This window comes from Pipistrellus hanaki (assembly GCF_964339955.1).
Source record: "Pipistrellus hanaki genome assembly, chromosome: 18".
In the NCBI taxonomy this organism is placed as follows: Eukaryota; Metazoa; Chordata; class Mammalia; order Chiroptera; family Vespertilionidae; genus Pipistrellus; species Pipistrellus hanaki.
The window spans coordinates 31482657-31494717 of record NC_140520.1 but is presented as its reverse complement, the minus strand read 5'-3'; the positions used below and the strand labels follow the sequence as shown (position 1 = coordinate 31494717).

Genomic DNA, 12061 nt, shown 5'->3' with positions numbered 1-12061 from the left:
AAGCCCACTATCGCTCAACCTTTGGACTCACTGTTTCTTATGAACGAAAGATGACAAATACTGCATCAACCAGCATCACAATCTGTTACTTCAAGAACAACTTCCTAAATTTAACCTAATAAAGTCCAATATCCATTCCTGGTTTGTTGTTTCCTTTTTAACAAATCCTATATAATAATCCTATATAATAAAAGGGTAATATGCAAATTGACCAAACAGCAGAATGACAGGTTGCAATAATGCACACTGACCAGCAGGAGCTGCCCCCAGCCTGCAGGCCTTGATCGCCGGATTGGGGCCTGCTGGCCAAGCTCTTAGTCCCTTCTTCCAGTGGATAGGGTCTGGTCACCTGATGGGTTATGGGGAACCAGGGGTGGGCAGTGGCAGATTCGGGCGGTGCCAGGCCAAGGCTCTTGCCCGCCATTCGCCCCACACACAGAGGGTGACCAGTGGCAGAGGGCAGGGCTGGCTATCAGGTGGAATGGCCAACCTCTGGGTCCCACTCCCTGGCCAGCAGGCTCCAATCGCCTGATGGCAAATGGGGAACTGAGGGTGGGTGGCGATGGGTGGCTGGGCTGGCTGCTGGCAGCCGGGGAAGATGGCCCTGATCACAGGCCAGGACTAGGGACCAGACCTGAGCATAATTTCATGTTAGGAACAAAGGACACTTCCTTAACTGGATTAAGAATAGCTTATCTGCTGAAATCGGTTTGGCTCAGTGGATAGAGCATCAGCCTGCAGACTGAAAGGTCCCAGGTTTGATTCCGGTCAAGGGCATGTACCTGAGTTGCGGGCACATCCCCGGTGGAGGGTGTACAGGAGGCAGCTGATCGATGTTTCTCTCTCTTCGATGTTTCTAGCTCTCTATCCCTCTCCCTTCCTCTCTGTAAAAAAAATCAATAAAAAAATATTTTTTAAAAAGAATAGCTTATCTGCAATTGATAGATGCGTGATATTTAACTGTAAGGTCCTAGACATAGTCCTATTAGATCATGAACAAAGTAAAAGTGCCCACAAACCTATTTCCTTCATTATCTAAAATCATTCTAGAAGTTCTAAGCAGTTCAATTAAACACTTGACAAAAATAAGGGCTATAACTATTGGAAAGTAGGATGAAATTTGTCATTGTTTGCAGATACCCTAGTCCTAGGAAACCTCAGAGAATTAACTTTAAAAAAACTTAAAATTGATTGCGTGCAGTAAACAGTGACTAGAGGAATATACAATATACTTTCTCCAACAGTTAATTAAGACAGATTTTTTTTTTACATGTTCACCATAGCTAAACATCTGCCAAAGTGGAAACCCCAGGAACACTCTTAGCCAAATTTAAACTCCAGATGAGTGGCATTCAAATCTTAGAGATGATTTATGAACTTGCTCCCTCTGCTGGCTGAAAATGACTTTCTAGCCCTGGTTCTGGAGCAGTAGGTGGCTTTCCTAGACCCTTTCCCCCCAAGGAACTGAAGAAATGGTTCTGCCTTGGTTTCTATGGCTGATCTATATGTCCCTTCACCTTAGCCTGTTGCTCTTTCCGGCTAGATTTCAATGTTTCTGCCCCTTCCCCCCACCCCGCTGAATTCATATGTAGAAATCCTAACCTCCAAGGTAATGGCATTAGGAGATGGGGCCTTTGGGAGGTGATTAGGTCATGAGGGTGATGCCCTTCTAAATGAAATTAGTGCTCTTATAGAAGAGATCCCACAGAACTCCCTAATCCCTTCTGTATATGCATAATGTTTTCAGAGAGAAAGGGAGAGGGAGAGAGAGATAGAAACATCAATGATGGGAGAGAACCACTGATTGGCTGCCTCCTGCACACCCCCTACTGGGAATCAAGCCCACAACCCTTGCATGTGCCCTTGACCAGAATTGAACCTAAGGTCCTTTAGTCCACAGGCTGACTCTATCCATTGAGCCAAACTGGCTCGGGCAGCCCTTCTGACTTATAAGATACCATGAGCAGCCCACAGCCTAGAGAGGGCCCTCACCAACCATGCTGACACCCTAATGTTGGATTTCCAGCCTCGAAAACTGTGAGAAACAAATTCCTGTTGTTTACAAGCCACCCAGCCTGTGGCATTTTGTTAGGCAGCCGGATGGATGGAGATAGCTCCCTAGAAAGCTTTTCTTAATGGAGAAAAGGAGATTCTGTTGATTAGAGGGGCAGAATGAGGAATAAACACTGACAACAACACTTTCTGTGCATCCAGAAGCGAAACTGTACTTCTATTGATAGCTTTCGAAAAGAAAAAACATACACAAAACAAACAAACAAAACAACAGAGAACCGAAGCGGTTCAGGCATGTACAATACAGCCAAAAGAGAGTGCACGGAGACACGGCCTAGACCATTCCCACGCCAGGAGAGGGGACGCGGCAGCCGCACACTCACACAGTTGTGCAGATCGAGTGCCTGCTTTCTGTAGAACATGGACAGGCTGTGGGGGTGGGGAGGAGCATGCGTAAAATGAAGGCTGAGCAGCTGTGTGGGTGGGGTCCTAGCATGCATGACCTAGTTATGACAACAGGCAGGAACATGTGCAAAATAACATGTTGCAGAGGGGAATTAACAGAGCAGTGCAACCAGAGCCTATCAATGTCAGGCAAAGTCGGTGCAAGAGTGTTAGGATTAGGTGGACCTAATCAGAGAAAACAGCCCACAGAGAGGTGCTTCTGAACTCAGCTTAGAAAGAAGGGTGGGCCCTCGCTGGTTTGGCTCAGTGGATAGAGCGTCAGCCTGCAGACTGAAGGGTCCAGGTTGAGGGCACATGCCTGGGTTGCACATGCCAGTGGGGGATGTGCAGGAGGCAGCCGATCAATTATTCTTTATCATCATGCATGTTTCTATCTCTCTTTCCCTCTCTAAAATCAATAAAAACATTTTTTTTAAAAGAGTAAAAATCTACTGATGGGAGAAGAGGCAGAAGAAAAGGGGGCAGGCCTGACCAGATGCAGGCTCTCTGAACTGCATGGGGTAATGTCCGTGCCTGGGCTCAGAGACAGTGGGGAGGTTTGGATCAGGGAGTTGTTGTTAAAGAGAACAGAGGCCTGAATGTCACCAACCATATGATTAAGGTCTCTGATGAACTCCGCTATGATTGGCATCAAATGTTAGAGCCAATACATATATCATGGAGTTTAATATTAGCACCCACCCTGATTGCTTATAAAGGGCAGGCATTCTTGGGGAGTGTTGTTGAGGAAGCAAGTTGAAAGTGTGGCTCCAAGTGACTGACGGAGGCTTGGCTGACTGTCGATGGTGCAGATGACTCCTCAGATGCCCCGGTAAGTAGAGAGAAGGGCTCGTTTCATGTCTTAAGGAGTTGGGTCCAAGAAGCTGGAGAAAGCTAACAACTTGAACTGCTCCTCAAAGTCATTGCTAGTCATGTTGCCAGAAATAAAGTGGCCTTTTGCTTAGGATTCTCCTGGGAGCTTAGAAGGTTGGCTGCCTAAATGTGAATGGTCACCTGTACAGTTTCTAGTACAGTGAAGTCACCTTCTCCCGCATGGTATGTCATCGGCACCTGCAGGGAACAGTCAAGCTGCCCCACTCACTCAGGGTTCCTCTGTGGGCGAGAACTTGATGAAAACCTCTCCAAAACTATCTTATAAGAAGATACAGAGAAATTGACTTGCTACTGGCAACCTGGTGATGGTTGGTTACATGATAATAATGAACTGGAAATAAACAGTGTACCAGAATAAAGTCCAGCTGTCTTCAATACGTTCTTATTCTAAAGGAGAAAGCACCCAAATGCCCACCTTAGAACTTCAGCAGAATTCCATGAGGGACCCTATCTTATTGGCCAGCAAGACCCAATAGGATGAGGAGGTATTTTATGCCCAACATCAGTGGGTTTTTTGCTCTTGGGATTAGAACAGGTTTCGGGGGGGAGACAGGCTCTCAAAAGGCCTTCTACACCAAGCCCCCAGCCTCTAAACCAAACACATTATAGTCACTCCATCTTAACTGGGTTTATTGTTTTGTTTTGTTTTGTTTTGTTTTGTTTTTGTTTTGAGGTCCCATGGGCTCCCTTAAACACTCCCTCTTTCAGGCAGGAATTTCTACACTCAGTCTTTCACCTCTTGCTCTTTGCCCTTCCTTGCCAAATACATCCTCCCTGAGCTTCGCGAGAAAGAAGCATGTGTCCAGGTACCTCAGGAGAATTGGGTCAAATGAGAGCCCAAGACTCTAGAACTTTAGGGAAAGTTCCTATGGCTTTAGAGCTGGGAGGCTGGTGACTTTCCCAGCCTACCCCAAGGTCATTACTGTTTCAAACCCACTTTTAGCTCCACACTGCCACCATATGGCTCTAAGGAAAATTGCACTCTTGTTTCTTCTCACTAGTAAACTGGATGATGGGGCTCCAGGAACGTGGCTCCCCACACCTCAACCTTCCCCTTGCCCATGCCCTGCTCAAGGAGATAAAAATTTTACTTTAGTTTCCCTATACTACTATCATTGTTGCTAGAAAACAAAGATGCCTAGAAATGTCCTGGTTGCTAAGGGATTTTATTGGTGAATTTCAACTACATTTATGGTTTCCTGACCCAGGAGTGAGCTGCTGTAGCCTAGGCTGAGTTTATAGTCTCTTAAAAGACCTATTTATATACAAAGTGCATCTGGAGATTTATTGGCCTGTACCAAACAACATAAAAAGTCACCCTGAGAAACCTGACAGTCAACCTATTACCCCACTCCTGCCATCTTCTGCGCTGCTCCCTAACGACTTCTAAGGGACTGATGTGCTGTGTTTCACAGAGTTCGCCTTCTGGGGTTAGCTACTGAAACTGAGATTCACCCAGCGCTGTTCAGTGGTTTCGTCGGTTGGCACATCATCCATACACCCAAATGCTGTGGGCTTCATTCCCAAGTCAGGGCACATCTTTAGGTTGTGGGTTTGATCCCGAGTCGAGATGTGTATAGGAGACAACTGATCAATGTCTCACATCAGTTTCTCTCTCTCTCCGAAAATCAATTAAAAAAAAAATGAGATTGACTCAGACAGCACAGAACCTCCTTTGCTTCCAACAGAGGCCCACCTCCTATCTATCCACAGTCCTATTTGACACCCCCCCCCCCCAAACTGAGAGGGCAAGCATTTCACCTATGATGGTCATCAGTGGTTGGCATGGTGATGGGACCAGGACCCAGTTCTCTGACTGTTTAGCTGATGCTCTTTCTACTGCCAAGGCCATCTCTGGGATTAGAATCAGAATGAGCGCAGGAAAGCTACCCCGGGACATAAATCCCACCGGAGGGAACTCAGGGCAAAGCCCCAGATTCTACCCGCTCACTCTGCTGTCTCTCCCAGCATCAGCATCACAGAATGGAGGCCAACAATGGACAGAATGGCCACGGAAGGACCTCAGTCTCCAGAACTGAGTCAGAATATAAACGTCATTGTCACGAAAATCCAACAATTCTTCTAGAGCCCATTGGTTAGAGCCCTTTGTGTTTCTCCATCGTAATGTCATTTCCATTCTTGCAAAGTCATGAAAGGTCAGAGCTGAGAAAGACTTTAAGGTACATCTCTGTTCTACAGGAGAGGAGAATGAGGCGCGGAGAGGTGACTTGTCCAAGATCGTATGGTTATGGGAAGGCAGAGACAAGTGTTAAATCCCGGGCTCCTGCTTGAGCACAGCACGTATACATTCCCATGGGAGCTCTGAGGAGCCTCGAGTAAATCCAGAGCCATGACCCATCACACTTCCTCAAAGGACATCTCCTCCGTGCAGCCCAGAGGAAGGAGCTGTCCGGACATGCTGGGAGCAGCAGGCAGAGCAACCCTCCCTGCTGCCTCCGAGGCTTCCTCCATCTTAATTTTATCATGACCATTTTCATGTCCTCCTCACCACCCCGCCTTTTTCTCACACTCAGCCTCAGTGGATAATGCCACTGCAAATACACAACACTTCCCCCCATCCTATAAAGGGGGTGGGGGCGGGGAGAATAGGAACTTGAACTTGCAGAGTGCCTGGTGCTGTTCTAAATATTATCTCTCTCTCCAGTGGACACGTGGGCATAGCAGGTGAAGCCCCCAGACCCATTCCTTTTTCTTCATTAAACAATCCTCCCTCTACAAAAAAAAAAAAATAACATTTTTTAAAATTTAAAAATCCAGGCTCCAAATAGGGTCTTCCTGGTCGTTTTTCCGCTTCTCTCCTCTCCTGGTTGGGCTGGCGTGCTGGTCAGGTGAGGTTGGGGACAAGCAGCCAAGTAGGAGACCAGCCTCTGAGTCCCAGCCACCTGTGGAGCCCCTGGAGACCCGTCTCAGGTCTGCCCCAGATCTGGGCCCCACACCTACCAAGTGGGTGTGTCCCCCAGACAGCCTGCGAACAGGGCAGGATCGGGGAGCAGACGGTTTGATTCCCCCTCACTCCCAGCATTGGAAGTGAGATTGGGAGCAAGTGAGGGTAGGCAGGACACCCAGGGTAGCCCTTCTGTCCTTTTCACACTGCCTCCCTCTGGACCCCCCTGACTCCTGCCCTGACCCTCCCAGCATTTACCCCCAGTGCTGAGATGAGCCGACACCCTCCTATAGGCCCACAGGCAGGGCCGGGCTCCAAGGGGGTGTTCCCTAAAAGATGTCCATCTCCGTGATGCCTTCCCCGTCCACCTGCTCCGAGCCCTTCCGTGGCCCCTCGGGCCCAGGCCTCCCGCCGAGGCCGGGGCTGAGGCTGAGGGTGGGCGGGCAGCTGGAGCGGGTCAGCAGCAGCGTGGTGCGGCGGCTTGAGAAGCTGCCATGGGAGAGCCGCCTGCGCATCGGGGGCCGGGGACCCCCCCAGCAGGCCAGGTGGCGGAGGGGGTGCGGCCACAGGTGGCTGTTGAAGCCCATGTAGATCCAGGGGTTGCAGCAGCTGCTGAGGTTGCCCAGAAGCATGGAGATGGTGAAAGCCACGTTGGTTGAATCTGCCAAGAGAGACACCGAGAAGCCTTAGACGGACATCGGAGAGGGACCTGGGAGAGAGTCCAGGCCTCACTGAACGGAGGGGGAAACTGAGCTAAAACGGAGGAGGGACTCACAGGGGTCCTTTCCTTAGGGAGGAGCACAGCTGAGACTTGAACCCGGGACTCCCAACTCCAGGCTCTTGCCTCCCTGACTTTTCGTAACTACAGGGTTTGCTCCGAGTTGACCTCAGAGGAAGAAGGACCAGCCCAAACAGGAGGCACTGTCTTTGTTCCAAACCTGGACCTTGCATTTTCTAATGGACGCAGACCTAGGATAGGCAACTGTTGTAGAACATGCAGGGAAAATAGCCATGATTTTAGGCCAAGTCCGGGTACCACCATCCCCTTCCCCCCATCCTCATTTATGTCAGAGATATGGGTGCACACTGGCTTCTGGATTCTGCCCTTGACCCCTCAGGGTCAGTCCCCCTCATTCTGTCACAGGCACCTGCTGACAAAAACTCAGCTGACAGTGGGGTAGGGTCGAGGAGACAGGCCGCCTCTCACACAGATCCAGGGACAAACAGGAAGCCAGGGGCCCAGTGAGCTGTGGGGGCAAACTGGGTGTACTGGAGAGCTAGTTTAAAGAAACAGATCTCAGCCCGGGCTAAAGGGGCCCCAAAGGGCTTCCATTTTCCCGAGGGAGCACATTGCTTACAAGGTAACACTCAGCTGCCAACCTTGTGCAGAGAGGCACATGCTCAGTAGAAAATCACTCTACACGGGTGAGGGACATGGGATGGAGGGGCAGGTCATGGTGGTGGGCACCGCAGGCCAGCAGGAAAAAGGACGCGCTGGGAGGCAAGTAGCCCTGTCCTAATCTTCCCGCTCGCCCTTCCCTGCTCTTCCCCACCTGCCCCACCCCCCACCCCCCGACCACTTGCCTTCATTGGGGGCGTTCTTGTCCCACACGGTCCACATCTGGACGCTGAAGAAGGGCGCCCAGCAGGCGATGTAGGCCAGCACGATGATGAAGGTCATCTTCACGGTCCTGATCTTGGCCCGGGAGATGGTGCTGATGCTGCTGACCCGAGAGGGCAGGCCCCTGGCGGCGGCCGCCGGGCCAGGAGGCGAGGCCCCGTCCCGAGTCGCCCCGCAGCCCCCGCCTTCCGCCCGCCAGGTCTGCGTCTTGACCCTCAGGTTCTTGCAGATCTCGTAGCAGATGAGGCTGTAGCAGGCGGTGAGCACGGCCACGGGCACGAGGAAGATGGCCAAGGCGGTCCAGGTGATGTAGGCCCGCGGCCCCCAGGGGACGCGGAAGTCCGCCCAGCAGTCCAGCACCCCCGAGCCCTGGGCCACTTCCCGCAGAGAGAAGATGAAGACCTGAGGGAGGCTGAGGACGGCGGCCAGCAGCCAGGGGGCGGCGAGGAGCGGCCAGGCGGACTGGCTGGGCTGCTGGAGGCTGCGCAGGGGGTGGCACACGGCCAGGTAGCGGTCCAGGGTCATGGCCAGCAGCATGTAGGTGGAGGCGAACATGCTGAGCGCCTGCAGGTACTTGACGGCCCGGCAGACGAGGTCGGGGCCCCGGAAGCGGTAGGTGATGTCCCACAGCAGCTGGGGCAGCACCTGGAAGAGCGCCACGCCCAGGTCGCTGAGGGCCAGGTGCCGCACGAACAGGTGCATGCGGGCGCGCTGGCGGCCCTGCCGGCCCAGGGTCAGCAGCACGGCCAGGTTGCCCCCCGTGGCCAGCACCAGGACCGCGGCCAGGACACCGATCTCCACCTTGGCCAGCTCCTCATCCCGGCCCAACCAGGGGGTGGTGGCATTGGGGGCAGAGAGGGTGCCCCCGGGAACGGGGTTGGCAGCCCAGCGCGGCCCAGAATCCATGGAGGAAGTTCTCTGGGAGGGAGGGGAGAGGGACAGGAGAGGGGCGAGTGGAGGGTGGGGTGCGAGGAGAAGTTTAGGGATGACCTGGGGTTCGATGGAGAGAAAGAAGGGCAGGGTGGCAGGGGGGAGGCTCCAGTAGGTGGAATCGTGAAGAGGACAGGGATAGAGAGAAGAAGGAAGGAGCCCGAGATAAGGGAGAGATGCGGATCCCAGGCAGGAGGGGGAGCCTGGTCGCGAAGAGAAGGAGGTGTCACGGAGGGAAGAAGGGATGGAGCTGTGCAGGGCGAGGCTTCGGGAAGGACAAGAAGGCTCGGAGAGCTGCACCAGTCCCGAATCCGCCCCACGTTCACTTTCTCCAAACTTCTGGAAGCGGAAAGCAGGTGTCCCTAAGTCGGGTTGGAGGCACGGTCAGGGTCAGGGCCGAGTCACCTGCCAACAAGGGGCGACAAGCCGCAGCAGCTCCGCGCTCTGCAGGCAGGCTTTATGGGCTGGCCGCCCAGAGCCAGCGGGTTGGCTCCTGCAGAGGAGGGCGGAGTGACACTCAGGCCCCGGCTGGGGGGAGAGAGAGAGAGAGAGCGGCCAGCCACGGGGGGTAAGGGGAGAGGGACAGAGGGGCGGGGGGTGGGGGGGTGGGGGGGGCAGGGACAAGGAAGGAGAGAAGCAGACAAGGAAAGCAGTTGCTCCCTGGCTGCCCTGACCCGCGGATTCACAGGCAGACAAACTCATCCACGCTGCATCCTGGAGCCATCGCACTGTGTCCCCAGCAGGTACGCACCTGGGGGTGAGGTGGCCGTCCCCCACGCCCGTGGGCCCTGCAGATGACAGTGCTGTTGGGCGTGCTGCCTGCCCCGGGCTCTCCTGCACCCCGGAAGGGTCCAAAGTCTGCAGGGGTGGCAGGACCTGCAGCGCCCCACACAGAACCTTGACCCTGGGGAGGGCATCTGCCCGCAGACCCCGGGGGAGGCTGAGAGCCTGAGGGGAGGGAGAAAAGGCAGGGCGTGTGGAGAGAGGGGTGGTGGGGAGGGCAGAGAGGTGGAGGGAAGCAGATAGACTTGGGGCCCCAGTGCGCTTGGTGGGAGGGGCCTAGAGGGGAAACTGGGCACCTGCGTCTTCAGGGGAAGGCTTAACCCCCGGCCTCCCAGACGCATTAACCGCAACATGCGCACACAGGTGACCCCCTGCGAGGCGGAAGCTGAGTCTGTGACTCTGGATCACAACTGGAAGCAGGAGATGCAGGACGGGGCCAGCGCAGACTTCACTGGCCTCCAGGGGCAGAGGGTAAACACAGACACGCCCAGAGGGAGCCCCCCACTCCGTGCAGTGTGGTGTGTAGTGTGATGTGTAGTGTGTGGTGTGATGTGTGGTATAGTGTGTAGTGTGATGTGTAGTGTAGTTGATGTGTAATGTAGTGTGTAGTGTGATGTGTAATGTAGTGTGTAGTGTGATGTGTAGTGTGTAGTGTAGTGTGTCATGTGATATGTAGTATAGTGTACAGTGTGATGTGTAGTGTAGTGTGCAGTGTGATGTGTAATATAGTGTGTAGTGTGGTGTGTAGTGTGATGTGTAGTGTGTAGTGTGATGTGTAGTGTATGTGTAGTATGGTGTGCAGTGTGATGTGTAGTGTGTAGTGTGATGTGTAGTGTATGTGTAGTGTGGTGTGTAGTGTGATGTGTAGTGTGTAGTGTGATGTGTAGTATAGTGTGATGTGCAGTGTGGTATGTAGTGTGATGTGCAGTATGGTGTGCAGTGTGATGTGTAGTGTGATATGTAGTATAGTGTGATGTGCAGTGTGGTATGTAGTGTGATGTGCAGTATGATGTGCAGTGTGATGTGTAGTGTGTGGTGTGGTTGCGGAGAGCACTTTATTGTTGGCTCATACACAAGGCGGATTGTTGGGACTCCCCAGAGCAGGTTAGTTCATCAGGAGTGGCGGCAGCATGGCCCAGAGCGCTCAGCGGGCAGGGTCCCTCATTGTCCTGAGGTCCTCTTGTCTTGCCTTTCCGTCACAGCAGACCCTTTTAGTGTCACTCCCCCCACACCTGGTTAGCTTCACTTCCTGACGCGGCCACTCCTAAACACCTCACCTACCATCCCATTTCCACTCCATCCATTGCCACAGCTCACACACTCATTGGTTCCCATCTGAAGCACTAGAGCATCTGCCTGCAGACCCCAGGGAGGCTGAGAGCCATGAGGGGGGAGAGAAAAACCAGGTGGGTGTGGAGAGAGGGTGGTGGTGAGGACAGAGAGGTGGCGTGGAAGCAGCTAGACTTGGGGCTCCAGTGCGCTTGATGGGAGGGGCCGAAAGGGGAAATTGGGATGCTCTGCAGGCCAGCTACATCTTCTAAAGGATTTTGCTCTTTAGGTATCCTTTATATATATAATTGATTTCAGAGAGGAAAGGAAAGGGGGAGAGAGAGAGAGAAGCATCAATGATGAGAGAGAATCATTGATCTGCTGCTTCCTTCAGACCATGACCTCCACCTCCTAATTCATAGGTCGATGCTCAACCACTGAGTCATGCCAGTTGACAGGTATTCTTGTGTGTGTGTGTGTGTGTGTGTGTGTGTGTGTGTTTTGATTGATTTTTTTAGAGAGAAAGGAAGAGATAGATAGAAGCTTGAATGATGAGAAACATCGATTGGCTGCCTCCTACACACGCCCACACCCCCACCCCGTCCGCCACTGGGGATTAAACCCACAGCCTGGGCATGTGCCCTGCTCAGGAATTGAACTGGGGATCTCTTGGTTCATAGGGAGAGGCTCAACCATTGAGCCACACGCTTGGGCTCTTTATGCATTCTTCTTTTTTTTCCCTTTGCTACAAAAAGCTTTATTGTTTCATTTGGTCCAATGCATGGGAGAGGGCTTCCAGATGGTTAAAAGAATAGCTAGTAGCCCTAGCTGGTTTGGCTCAGTGGATAGAGCGTCAGCCTGCGAAGGGAAGGGTCCCAGATTTAATTGCAATCAAGGGCATATGCCTGGGTTGTGGAGATATAGATAGATAGATAGATAGATAGATAGATAGAGATAGATAGAGATACAGATACAGATATAGATATTTTTTAAAGAGTAGTTTCCAGGAGAAGCTTAGGTAAAATCCTGACACCAGGGGATGCAGAGGGGCCCCTTAAAGGCCTCTGGGCTCCAAAGGCTCCTAGTTGTGCTGGAGGGTGAGCCTTTCCAGGAGCTTCTGGCCCCACCCAGCCTGGGGGCTGGCAGCCTGCGGAGGGGGGCCAGGTGTTTCACCTCCTCCCCCGGAAGTGGTTCTGCAGGAA

General features: G+C 52.7%; 1 protein-coding gene across 1 annotated transcript; it reads right to left on the bottom strand.

The window, feature by feature from the left end:
- Positions 1-6000: 6000 nt before the first annotated feature.
- Positions 6001-8783, bottom strand: AVPR1B (arginine vasopressin receptor 1B; the record flags this gene model as incomplete). Its single annotated transcript, XM_084866538.1, has 3 exons — positions 6001-6084; positions 6625-6917; positions 7841-8783. The coding sequence occupies 3 exons, from the start codon at positions 8781-8783 to the stop codon at positions 6001-6003; spliced, it is 1320 nt and encodes a 439-aa protein (XP_084722664.1).
- Between the last annotated feature and the right edge of the window lie 3278 nt (positions 8784-12061).